This window comes from Trichosurus vulpecula, chromosome 1, assembly GCF_011100635.1.
Source record: "Trichosurus vulpecula isolate mTriVul1 chromosome 1, mTriVul1.pri, whole genome shotgun sequence".
Classification (NCBI taxonomy): domain Eukaryota; kingdom Metazoa; phylum Chordata; class Mammalia; order Diprotodontia; family Phalangeridae; genus Trichosurus; species Trichosurus vulpecula.
Window position 1 is genome coordinate 344,477,278 of NC_050573.1, and position 13,592 is coordinate 344,490,869.

Genomic DNA, 13,592 nt, shown 5'->3' on the forward strand with positions numbered 1-13,592 from the left:
ACAAGTCCTTCCCCTCCCAAACATAAGTCACGGAATAGTAAGGACGGCCCAGCCCACGGACTGCTTTCTGACTCTGCAGCGATCCTGCAGTTGTTGAGGAAGAAAGTAAAAGCCAGTGATTTCTGATCTACTCTCCAGAGTCTAGCAGAAGAAACTAAGGTATGTGTGCGCACACGTGGAGCAGAGTAACAGGCCAGCATAGCTTCGCTGTCATTCAGGTGTATGTTATACACACTGAGATATGCTCTATCAAAGCTTTATTTAAGGTGATCCTAGAACTATGCTAGCTTCCTTTTGGTGGAGGGTGGGACCACGGCTACTGAATGTTGTAGATGCTGCCTATGGGGTTGCTGTCTGTGTGGATTACTTTTGCTGAATTGTTTTCTTTATTACAAGAGAAGGCTCTTTAGGGGTGAGTTAGGCAGGGGTGCATAACAGGAAATGACTATGATGTAATAAATAAAAGACATCGCAACTCTTAATAATGTAATGGCAAAAAAACCCCAAACCAACCAACAAACAAAAAAACAACCCAAAAGCAAAAACAAACCAGGATTATTTCTGTAGAACTGGAGACTGGGTGGTATGAAGCAATTGGAGATTAGACCATTTCTGAATATTTCTGTTTGAAAAAATTGAGTAATTGTAATGACCAAGTAGACTTTATATATCTATGTTTGCACATTTTGTTTTCAGGTCAAAGCTTGCTAGTTCTCACTGTGTCAAAAGCAAATGGAACTCATACAATACAACAACACACTATAACAAACATTTATTATCTACCCTTATCACCTGTGCAAAACACTATGCCAGGCACTAAATCACGTAACAAATTTATTTCATAAGTGTTCTATTAAGAGGCATACGTGTAAAATTCTGACATTGTCCAAAGTGAACTTTCAGGTCCCATGATGATCTAAAGTTATAAAATTAGGTAGCACTGAGAATAGGTTTACAAACAAATACAGTATGAATTCTTCAACATGACATACACTATTTAAGTCACAGATTATTATGTCAAAAGCACAGCCAGACAGCTTATGGGGAAAAACATTTTTTTCATTCTCAGTGACCTTATAGTCTATAATTAAAACACTTGCTTTTAAGAAAATTGAAAAGTTAAGTGTAGGAATTTATCTTTCAAATATGAGCAGTAATGGAATGGAGTATATCTATTAAGATATTTTTCATAGGCATACACCAGAAGGAATATCATACCAAGACCTACAATCTTCCTCCTTCCACATTTATCCCATCGATCACAGCTGGTACATTATAGATGTGCGCAGAGGAGTAGTCTTCTTTTGCATAAAGGAGCAGGTATTTGCATAGCTTTGCTGTCATTCATGTGTATGTTATATACATGTATAGAAGTATAATATATGTGCAGGATCCCAGTCCTGCATATGGGAGTATATATATTAAATGCTAACCTGTTTTGATTTGTAGCTTGCTTAACATTCAGGTTCTATATTGTTATATTTGTTGTAGTTTCACCCAAGTTTCTGCTTCCATAGCCTGACATAAGGATCCCTAATGGCTAATGAGGCTCAACCTCGCCCATGTGACATTGGGCATAAGATTGAATATGGAGGCCTGGGACGTGAAGTGCAAATTGAGCACATCAAGGCTTACGTTAGCCAACCACCATCTAACACAGACAAAGCTGTGATTGTTGTTCAAGATATTTTTGGCTGGCAGATGCCCAACACCAGATATATGGTTGATATGATTGCAGCCAATGGATATATGTAAGTATGAAAAACAGAATGCTGCTTTTCTTGAATTTTTGTCTCAGTTTTTCCTAGTATGATTTTTAAAAGGTTTAAAACTTTATTAAAGGTTTAAAATTTATTAAAATTTTTTCTATATTTTATTTTTTCCAATTACATGTAAAAACAAATTTTAACATTCATTTAAAAAAATTTTGAGTTTCAAATTCTTTCCCTCCCTCCCCAAATCCCACCTTGAGAAAGCAAGCAGTTTTATATAGATTATACATGTGCAGTCATACAAAACATATTTCCACCTAATATTCTTATGTATGTATATGTTGTGTTGCTCCTTCACACACCCTGTAGTCTAAGAGACCATACGCTCCTACAAAGCAGGGACTATGACATTTTATTTTTGCATCTTTAATGCCTAGCACACAGTTTAAGTTGAACTGATTTGTCGAGTGAATCCAGTCATGCAAAATTAAACAAGCTTGCTTACTCATGTGGGATTAGAATTATGCTGTGTGGCTCTAACAAAGAAAGCTAGGACTAATGGGTAGAAGTTGCAGGGAAGCAGGTTTAATCTCAGGGAAAAGAAATTTATCTAAACATCCAAATTGCCAAAAAAAGAGATTGAACCACTTCGTGAACTAGCAGGTTTACTAACCCTGGAACCATTCAAATATAGGCTAGAGCAGGACAGTTTCTGAAAAACCTGGGAAGATTCATATGAAGTGACAAAGTGAATTGAGCAGAACCAGGAGAACATTATAGATGGTAACAGCAATATTGTACAACTATGAATGACTTAGCTATTCTCAGCAATACAGTGACCTGAAGCAGTTCCAGAGGATTTAGTGATGAAAAATGCTATCCACCTCCAGAAAAAGGATTGAGGGAGTCTGAATGCAGATAGAAGTATTCTTCCTTCCTTCCTTCCTCTCCTTCTTTCTTGTCTGTGTTCTCTTTTGCAACATGGCTAATATAGAAATATGTTTTACCCAACTATACAGGTGTAATCTAGATCAAAGTGCTTGCCCTCTCAAGGAGGGAGAAAGTAGGAAAGATGGGAATTTGGAACTCAAAAATTATTTTTTTTAAAATGTAAAAAATTGTTTTTACATGTAACTGAGAAAAAATGAAATAAAAACATTCTTTGAAAAAAAACCCCAACAACACAGCTTAGTTGGCCTTTCCTCTTATGAGTCCCCCTATTGTATAGGAGAATTTCTGAATCAGTAGGAGGTTGAACTAGATCAGGGCTAAATGCATAAAATAAAACAAATGTGAAGGAAACCAATTACACTGAATTACAGTTATAAATTTTTTTTTAGGTTCACAGATAATAGGTTAAGAACCTTTTAGACTATATGATCTCTAAGATCCTTTCTGACTCTAAAATGTGATTTTTTTTTCTGTATCAGTCTGTTGTAAGCTTTAAGCTAAAGAAGTTATATCTTCATAAAAGTGTAGATATTAATTTGGCCACTGTGTTGGAGTGAATTTGCTTCTTTTCCTTCCCTATTTATCATTTAAAAGAAAAGAAAAAGTGGTTTTTGAGTTAAAGGTTTATTTTCTTGTCCTCTGACATTGAGCAATAAAGAGGAAGTGACTGGTCTGAACCAAGTTGGCCTTTTAATAATCTACCTTGGCAAATATCTACTTGGCAGGAGAATACCCACAGTGAGCAAACATTACATAGGGTAAAGGTGCATGGAGTATATTCAGCAAAGAAAATTCCATGGTCTTCCAATTAATGACTTGTCTGCCCCAGAGAGCTGGCGTGGACAGTTCCCAAAGGGGCTAACTAGAGCCTCTCTACCTTTTTCTTTTCTCAAATCTAACTTGTGATTTCTTTAGTACAGGGAATACTATTGGTACTACCAATGTGGGTTGGCACCTTTTCTGCAACTTATCATCTTAGAGAGTTGCCTGGGCCACTGAGATTTGTCCAGGATCACAAAATCAGCATGTGTCCAAGGAAGAGCTTGAATGGAGGTCTTCCTGGCTCCAAGGCCAGCTCTCTATTCACCAAGCCACACTGCCTCATATATTATTTAGTAGTATTTTGTATAGTATTTAAAATAATTTAAAAAATAGATTTATGTAATATTGTCTGCTACAAGTTGTGTACTTGTTATTGCAGAATCAAAGGACTTTCTGACCTGGCACCAATGTGTTATTTTGCTGAGAAAAGAGTTTTATCCTCATGCCCACTTAGTTTTCTCTTCTTTATACCAAAAACTCTGCCTAAGAAGGGGCATCAGGTACAGTAGGGTGCATTGGTCATACTTCCTGTCTTATATAGACTACCAACAAATTAAGAACTCTGAATATGTTGAATGTTAGGCTGGAATACTGAAGATGAATTAATTTTTCTATTTCATAGAGCAATTTGCCCAGACTTCTTTGTAGGGAAAGAACCTTGGCACCCATCTGATGACTGGTCTACCTTCCCGGAATGGCTGAAAACAAGAAATGCTAGAAATACTGATAAGTATGTGATCATTTTATTCCATAAGTATTATGGTGTTAGCAGGTGGGCCCTTTCATTTTTCTTTTTTTTTTGCATCTCTAGTGCCTAGCACACAGTATATACTTAGTCTTTGAGTTGAACTGAATGGACTTGTTGAATGAACCCAGTCATGCCAGAGGGAACACAAACATGGAGCCCCTGATCAGGAGAGGAAAAGCAGCTTGCAGGGCAATACTGCCCATTTTTGTCCCACTTTGAAGTTCCTATTACTTATTACTGGTACCTGAACATTCTTAGTGCAATATTCAATAGCTCACTTAGGTCTGATAAATGCTAAATTCATTTGGTCCACTTTTTCTAAGACAATGAAGAAGGAATGCTTTTGCTTTGCTTTAAAATAGGCTTTATTTATCTCCTGTCATCAAGTCACTTTTGGTTAGTCAGTCAATCAGACAGTAAACATTTATTAAACACCTACTATGTGCTAGCACTATGTTAAGAGAATACAAAGAAAGGCAAAACAGTCCTTGTCCTCAAGAAGCTCATAATCCAATGGGGGGAAGATAACACATAACAAGAAGCTGAAAATAGGGAGATAGGAGAAGGGGAAGGAAGGGAGGGGAAGAAGGAAAGGAAGGTACCTGGCCTGAGGCATGGTAAAGATCAGAGGACTACAGCTAGATGGGTCCTAATTTGGCCTTCCTTAAATAGAGAATCTGGAAGGGATTGTTCCTTCCATCCAGTCCAATCAGAGGGACTCAGGAGAAGGGGGTATTGATGAGATGTGAGTTTCAGGGTTGATGTGATCTTATAGGATGATTAATTTCTGCAGACCATGATGGAGACTAGGAGTATAGTCAGATGGGCCACTACAGCAATATTGCAATGTAGGCTGAACGTGACCTATGAACATTTCTTACATAGGAAAGGCTAACCAGGGTTGGGATATCTCACTCTCTCCCACTAGTATGACCTCAGGGTCTTTCTTCTTTTCTTAATCTTATATCTAGCCTATCCTCCATGCAGGTGGTCAACTAGTTGGCTGATTGACCATCTAGGCTTACTCCTTAACAAAATCACTGACCTTCCCCTGTCCTCAAAACCTTGCCGCCCATTCTCAGTAGTGGGAAGGGTAGTATGCTCCTCAACCTTTCTGAGAGTACAAAAGTGATGCCTCAGGCTGAGGTTATTTTAACCAGCTTTCCATCACTCCTTACAAGCCCCTGTCTAAAGGTCAAAGTTTTTCCATTCCCACCCTCTAGTTCCACTTCTATTAGTGTGTACTTATATACTTGGAAAATTAAACAGTGGTCATGGGAGGATGGAACTGAGGCCTAGGAATTTGTGCATTGACTCTATATGCTTTACACCTGAGACTTAACTTGATACTTACAGAGACTGAATAGAGGAAACAACGTTGTGAGAAACCATGATACTAAGGCAAAGTGAAAGAAAAATTTTGTTTTGGAACTTTAGGAAGTTTATTGCCTTCTAAGTGAAAACAGTGCTAATTTGTTCCCTTTGTGGAACCAAATTATGTTCTTCATAATGATTATAAGGGTCAGTTTTGCTGATATACCTGTATCAAGGAAAATGAGAACCATAATTTCAGAAGGAAGTTAGACATAATAAAAACTAATGCTGTCAACTTCTGACATTTTTTGAATGGCCTTCGATGATTCTTTCATAGTTTCCACAGAAATTTCTATCCACCTCCTCAATCTCCTTAAATTAAACTTGCTTTTCCTTAAAACCATCAGTATTCGTGGTTTTAGTGTATTAATTTTTTCCACTGTTTAATTGCTAATAATTAAATGTGTCAGGAAGTTGTGGTATATATGTTAAAACAGTATTTTATGTTATATATATTTAAATATATTTTATATTGTTTAAAAGGAAAACAGTATAGTTTCCTTCTATTTTTTTTCCTTGAAAACATACAGTATCTCAGTTACCTTACTTTGCAGGAACAATGATATAATCAGGGTGTTTTATACTTCTTTTCTTACAATCATTGTTTGCAGTTCCTACATACATTCTCATGCATGACTGTTGTCCATATTTCTCTATAAAACCTCCATGGAAATGTCATTCAGTGAGCTGGAAGCCTTCCTCTTGTTCTTTTATTTTCTTGAGAGAGCCACTGCTCTGGCTGTCCAACTCTTATTTCTTACGTCTCGCCCATCTCTTTCCTAGCTATATTTGTCTTTGATTATGTCTTTTATGCAATGTCTCACTAAAAGACATTGTTAATAGCCCCCTACAGCCCGAATATTTCCATCATGAATCTTTCCATTGCCCTTTGGGTTATTTGTAATTTTAATTCTTCTATTACTGTGTATTCCATGATTGAAAATCATGTAGCGTCACTCAGGAAATACTGATGTTAAAGAGATGGGATTTCACAGTGCAGAGGACTTAATCCCTGAGAAATTTCCCAAATGTAAATGCACCTGATTGCCTTGCTCTGTTTGTTTCTGATGCCAGGTTACTATACAACGCAATGTTTAACCAAGACATTTATTTGTGGACTAATTTTACTGGCTACATATATAGTTGCATGTTTGCAATCCAGTCCATTCAGAGTTTCCATACATTTTTTTTCTAATATGGATAGATCCATCTCTTTCAAATTACTGTGGATTTAATAGGGGAGGTATCAAGGGAGTGAGCCAAGGTGGCCAAGGGGTAGGAACCAGTATGGCTGAATTCCCCTCCACAAACTCCTATAAAAATATCTAGAAAATACATAAGACCAAATCTTGATAGAGAAATCTAGAAAGCCACAGTGAGTCATCTGCCCAGTCCACCTTGACAAAGGGAGGCAAACAGCAAGGTCTGTGGACCCTGGGGATGGGATTGGGCCAGGAGAATACCTTGTGGAGTACTCCAGAGCCCCGGTGGAGCCTGAGCATAAGGGCAAATGGAGATTGTGGACCCATACCAGGACAACCCAGATGTATACTGGGTCACTGCATTGGGACACGTGCCAACTGGTAGTTTTGTCACCTACTATGATGTTACAGATTTGAACATAGCTGTAGAGTTACTAAATAAGGAGGCCTTGGGTGGGGTACAGAGGAAGGAGGAAGCCAGCATGACAAACGAGTTAGGGAAAATCAACTCACTTAGTCAAAGTGCTAACACACACACACACACATAATCTATCTCAACAGGGAAATAGGAAGGAAAAGGAAGAAAAGAGGAGGAGAATCTAGAGGGAGGGTAGATTAAAGAAGGAATTAATCCTAAGGATTCACAAAAATATAGCTGTTTGAGGTTGGCAAAGAATGGGATTCTGAGGGGATCCCATGAATCAGGGAATGGATGAACAAATTATGGCATGTAAATGGGAAGAAATGCTATTGTGCTGATCTCTTATCAACACAGTTCTATTGACCAGTGCTGATTCCAAAGGACTAATAATGAAACATGCTATTTACTCCTGATAGAGAAGGAAAGGATGCAAGAGTGTAAAATGAGACATAATTTTTTAGACATGGCCAATGTAGAAATTTTTTTTCGATTGACTATAAATGTTTGTAATGGGTTTTGCTTTTCTTGCATTCTCAGTTGGGGGCAGGGGGAAGATAGGGAACGGGAAGGTGAGAAGGTAGATTTTGGCTGATTAAAACAAAATATTTTAAAAGAAAATAGAGGAGGTATCTTGTACAGTTATGGGACTTGATAGATAAAGTTAGTGTGATGTCATTTGTAAATAGGAACATTTGTAGGACTTCACCTTGTTCAAGTGGTTTTTTTCCAAAAGATACTTGTGTTGGCAAATCTCTGTTTTTCAGATTTTTAAGCACTTTAGATTTTGTAATCTCTAAGGTTCCAACTCTAAAATTATTTGATTTTGTAATTCCACTTTTATACAACTTGATTTTTTGTTGTATTTAAGACTCTTTGTAGTTTGGAAACAAGACTTCTTATTCATTTTTGGTTGTATTATTTACATTAAGATCACTGTCTTTTAAAGCATTATGTAAAACACAAGAAAAATTTACTATAGACTGAGACTCCTGCCTTTGATTTGACACTCTCGAATACCCTTTGTGACTATATCTCTCTCTCCATTTAACACCTCAAGAATGGTTGAAAAGTCTGCTATTTCATTAAAGTCCATTCCCCCTGCAGCATTATATTCATTTTTGCTAGATAAGTTATTCTTGGTTGTAAGCTCAAGTCCTTTGCCATCTGGAATATTATATTTCAAATCTCTGCTCCTTTACAGCTGCTAAATTGTATGTGATCCTGACTGTGGCTCCTTGGTACTTGAATTGTTTCTTCCTGGCTTCCTGCAATATTTTTTCTTTGACCTGGAAGCTCTGGATTTTGGCTATAACATTTCTAGGAGTTTTCATTTAGGGGCTTTTTTCAGGAGATGAACACTGGGTTTTTTCTATTTTCACTTTACCCTCTACTTCTAAGAGACTTGAGCAGTTTTCTTTTAGGATTTCTTGAAATAGGACTCTGGGCTCTATTCTTGGTCATAGTGTTCAGATGGTCCAATGATTTCTTAAATTTGTTCACTTTGATCGGTTTTCCATATCAGTTGTTTTTGCTATGAGATACCTTAAATTTTCTTTTATTTTTTCAGCCTCTTAATTTTTATTTTAATAATTATTATTGTTCCATGAAGACATTAGCTTCTAATTTGGTATTTGGTCCATTCTGATTTATAGGGAGTTTATTGCCTGGGCAAGGTTTTGTACCTCTTGTGCTACACTATTAATCTCTTTCTAATTCTTCCATAGCTTTCATGTCTTTCCCAACTTTTTCTTTAAGCACTCTCATTTCATATATAAAAATATTTTAAAACTTTTGCTTCATCTCTTGTGTACAAGCTATGTTTTAATCTGAGGCATTTGAGTTATTCTCTTCTTCTGAGTTTGTGTCTTGAGTGTCCCTGACACAACGATGTCATTATAGATGTCATTTGAAGAGCCCTTTTTTGTTTGCCAATTCTTCCAGCCTACTTCCTGACTTCAGTGCTCTGTCACACTTCTTTTTTTTTTTTTTGAAGGGGGAAGGCAGGGCAATCGGGGTTAAGTGACTTGTCCAAGGCTAGTTAAGTGTGTCAGGTGTCTGAGGTCGGATTTGAACTCAGGTCCTCCTGACTCCAGGGTCGGTGCTCTACTCACTGCTCCACCTAGCTGCCCCTTCTGTCACACTTCTGAGGGGAAGATCTGGGTAGGTCCTATTGCTACTTTCTTGATGTACTAAGTGTTGTATTTGATTTCAGGGAAAGGCTGGGGACCTGTAGCAAGCTTTCAATGCTCCAAAAGTGGTCTGATTCTGGACAAAGTTTGATTGCTGCCCCCCTGGTTTGAGTTCTGCAGGTTCCAGACATGGGTTAGATTCTGAGAAAGAGTACACTACTATTGGACTCTGCCCCTATTAGCCAACTAGGAAGTTCTGCTGGTTCATTGAGAGAACCACAGGCGCTGCTTTGGTCTGAGATACCTACCCTGGTTATTCTTCCACAGGCTGAACTGGGGGACTGGGCCAAACTTCTACTGCTTGCTTCTGAACTTCCTCATTTCTTGGTTATAGCTCAGGGTTTCCATACCTGGGCATGCCCTTGTCTCCCTTTTTTCTTTCTCCCCATCCCTTTCTAGGTCACCTTCTCAGTCCATCCTGGACCTATGGCCCAGAACTAGGTATTGGGTGACAAAGTTGCCTCTTGGCACCTGTCTCCGTTGCAGTGTTCCAATGTGCCCACCTTAGTATGGGCCTGGGCCTTTCCCTGGGCACAGGAATATACTACATGCCTTCATGTTCTTGCCCTGACCCCAATCTTAGTGTCTCCGGACCTCTCTGTCTGTTCTCCTGGGCTGGTCAAAGAACTCACTTTTTCTGCATTTCCTCTTCAAGATTTGGTCTGGTACATTTTCTGTTACTTCACCATCTTGGCTCCACCCCTAAATGCTTTCTTAAAAATTAGTAAGTACAACAGGATTTTATATTCTTTATACTCTTCTGCCAGTTGTGTAACTGTAAAGATGTGATCTTCTGTAGAAAGTCTTGTGTTGGTTAGCATAGTGTCTTATGTCTGCGATCCCTGTTTCTGGTAAGGCTGGTAGATCCCTTGAGTTCATGAGTTCTGAGCTAAGCCTGTCAGGTGTCTCCAATTATTTGGCCCCAATATAGTGAGGTCCACTGGTGCGTGTAGGGGTGGGGCACCAGATTACCTAAGAAGGGGCAAACGTATCCAGGTTGGAAATGGAAGAGGTCAAAGCTTCCATGCCAATAAATAGTGGGATTGGGCTTGTGATTGGCTGCTGTACTTCCAGCCTGGGTGAGACAGGGAAACCCAGTTTAAAAAAAAAGTGACCTATGAAAGCCTACCTCCTTCTGTCACATGTTTTCATTAAGAAAGTCTTTAGTACTGGTATAGAGGTTTCATGATGAACTTAAGTAAATAGGCTACTGTTGCAGCTTGTGCACCAAAATCTGCTGTTGAGGCAGGAATGCAAGACGTTCTATAAATATAGAGCTAGATGGGGATCTTCTAAATTGTTAACTTATATTTTGATATTTGGTAACTCCAGTGGGAAAGTAGGCACTGGTCGGGACAGTGATCTATTAAGAAATGATTCCTGGTAAGAGAATGAAAAAGGCCAAAGGCTTGTAGAATACCAAGAGGCCTTCTAATTGTGTATTAAGAATAGTTTCTTCAAAAGGAATTAGAAGGTAGTAGATGGGGTAAACATTGAATGACAACAAAAAGTGAAATAGGCTTTTCTTAATAGAGTAGAATAGACCAGAAATAATTGGTTATTGACATGGATATTATTTCAAAGTATGTTGTCTTTGTGCAGTTAGATCAGCTATTGAGAATAAAATTCAAATAAACCCTAAATTAGAAGAATAAAGATGAGAGGCCACCATGTGTGGTTACATGGTGTTCAGACTAATCTGTTTAAGCAAGCTATTGATTCTAGAAAAAACAGGAAATGCATAAAAGCGGAGACACCGATTCTGATGGAGTGGAAAGATTACAGTACTTACATTGTGGTTGGATGTAGAGGTCATTTATATGTTGAGGCCTGGTTGAACATTGGGATATATGTAAGGAAGAAGATTGTTGTTAAATAGAGGTTGAGGTACTGCTGAGTTGCTAATAAGCAAGGAAAGTGAATGGGGTTAAGCCAAGGCCAGTGACATAAGAAAGAAAACTCAGAAACAACTTTTACTTACAGAAGCCATGCAAACCCCTGTGTATGCTCTATAAAGACACAGGGAAATTAGCCGTACCAAAGGGACACTTCCTCAAAGTGCATGACTGCAATTATAATTGTTTTGCTTACTTTGCCAATGACCTTCTTTTAGTACATTCATAGTGACCGATTTAATGGTGATTATGGGTTAAGAATAGCATTCTGAAAGCAATACATGACTATACTCATATAAATGTAAAGAACAAAAACCCTCAAACTTAATGCTGTGTACTTATAATGACCTAATTTTGTCCCTGAAGAAGAGATGAGAAAATGCATTTCTCTCCCTTATTTGGCAAGGTGAGTGGGGTTGGGAGTCTGCATGTGTGGAATGTTACATGTATTGTCTGATGCAGCTGATCACTGAACTGCCTTTTTTTCCTTCTCTTTTTTACACTTTGTCATAAGGAATGGCTTGCTGGGTATAGTGGGGGAGGGAGGAATGTATTTAGAAATGAAGGTCAAATAAAAAAAGTTATCAGTAAAAATTAAAAGTTTTAAAAAGTGGCATTATAAACAGAATGGATATGACCTAAGGCTGAGTACATTCAGGCATGAATGAATGTCTTGTCTGTATGTGCTTATATACATGTTTTTATGTACGTCACAACTAATTGTTTCATGGTTCATAGTTTTTTTTTTTGTTAGTAATAGATCTCTGAAAACAAGAATTTCCTGTCTCATGATTATTCTAATTTCTCCTATTTTCACATATCTTCTAGCATGGCTTGATTTTGGCATTGCTAATTTAACGTTTAGGGTTTAAGCAGTAGGAAAATCTGGTTCTATATAAAGATGCCTTTTAACATGGTCAAATAAAATTTCCTATAGGTCCAATGTATTGGTGGTAGGATTAATGGCTCAATTTTCTTTCTAGATATCTGTGAAGCTGGTCTCTATTTTTTAATACCTTCTACTTATTTGTTACAGAGAGGCCAGCGTTGTTCTTAAGTATCTGAAAGAGAAGTGTCATGCCCAGAGAATTGGTATTGTTGGATTCTGCTGGGGTGGAGTTGTTGTACATGATTTAATGATGAAATATCCAGAATTAAAAGCAGGAGTCTCACTTTATGGTAAGGCTTTGTTATATTTTACACAATGCGTTAAGTAGTGACCTTAATATGTGCTTGTGGCAAGCTTGAAAAATAAACTCCATCCCCCCCCAACTTGCTAAGTCTTTAAACACAGTATAAAATCAAGATATGCAAATATGGAGTCACAAAACTAAAGAATATTAGAGCTGGAACCTTAGAGATTACCAGGTCCAATGTGGACTTAAAAAAAAAAAGCAGCTTTGCCTTTCAGAGAATAACCACTTGATAAATATATGTTGAGTGTATGAACAAACGGTATTTGATACTTTTCAGAGTAGAAACAATTAGAAAACACTCTTTAATTACTGTGGAAACAGGAAACCTAGGTTCTAGGTGAGGCTTTGCTACCAATTCCATGTGACATTAGACAAATGACTATTTCTTTTTTTAGTTTACAACACTCAGTTCCACAAGTTTTTGAGTTCCAAATTTTTTCCTTCTCCCTCTCCTACCCCCTACCCCCCAAGACAGCATGTAATCTGACATAGGTTCATATACCAATATACCTTCACATTAACTTATTTACACCATAGTCAAGTTGTAACCAAGAGTTTTAACCAATGGAAGAAATCCTTGAGAAAGAAGAAACGAAACCAAAAAAGAAGAAAAAAACCAAAAACATAAAAAAGAGAGCAAATAGTTTGCTTCAATCTGCATTCAGACTCTGCAGTTCTTTTTCTGGATGTACATAGATTTTTCCATCATGAGTCTTTTAGAGCTGTCTTAGAACCTTGTATTGCTGAGCAGAGGCAAGTCTATCAAAGTTAATCCTTACAAATACCGTGCGTCTGTAATTGTGTATGCTGTTCTCCTGGTTCTGCTCCTCTCACTCAGCATCAGATCACATAAGTCTTTCCACGTTATTATGAAGTCTGTCTGCTCCTCATTTCTTATAGCACAATAGTATTCCATTACCTTCATATATCACAACTTGTTCAGCCATTCCCCAATTGATGGGCATCCCCTTGATTTCCAATTCTTTGCCACCACAAAAAGAGCTGCTATAAATATTTTTCTACTTACTGGTCTATTTCCCACTTGTGTGATCTCTTTGGGATTCAGCCCTAGAAGTGGTATT

General features: G+C 37.8%; 1 protein-coding gene across 4 annotated transcripts in view; it reads left to right on the forward strand.

Annotated features, from left to right (window-relative positions):
* The window catches only part of CMBL (carboxymethylenebutenolidase homolog), a 17,359-nt gene continuing 3,767 nt past the window's right edge, over window positions 1-13,592 (forward strand). The window contains exons 1-5 of one of the 4 annotated variants that reach the window (XM_036752659.1): window positions 11-159; window positions 1,194-1,320; window positions 1,518-1,751; window positions 4,108-4,215; window positions 12,351-12,493. In XM_036752659.1, coding sequence (XP_036608554.1) covers window positions 1,537-1,751; window positions 4,108-4,215; window positions 12,351-12,493 — 466 coding nt within the window. In that variant the 5' untranslated portion in view covers window positions 11-159; window positions 1,194-1,320; window positions 1,518-1,536. Of the gene's footprint in view, window positions 160-1,193; window positions 1,321-1,491; window positions 1,752-4,107; window positions 4,216-12,350; window positions 12,494-13,592 lie in introns of those variants that run through there. The other 3 variants (XM_036752652.1, XM_036752634.1, XM_036752643.1) reach the window with 3 other exon arrangements.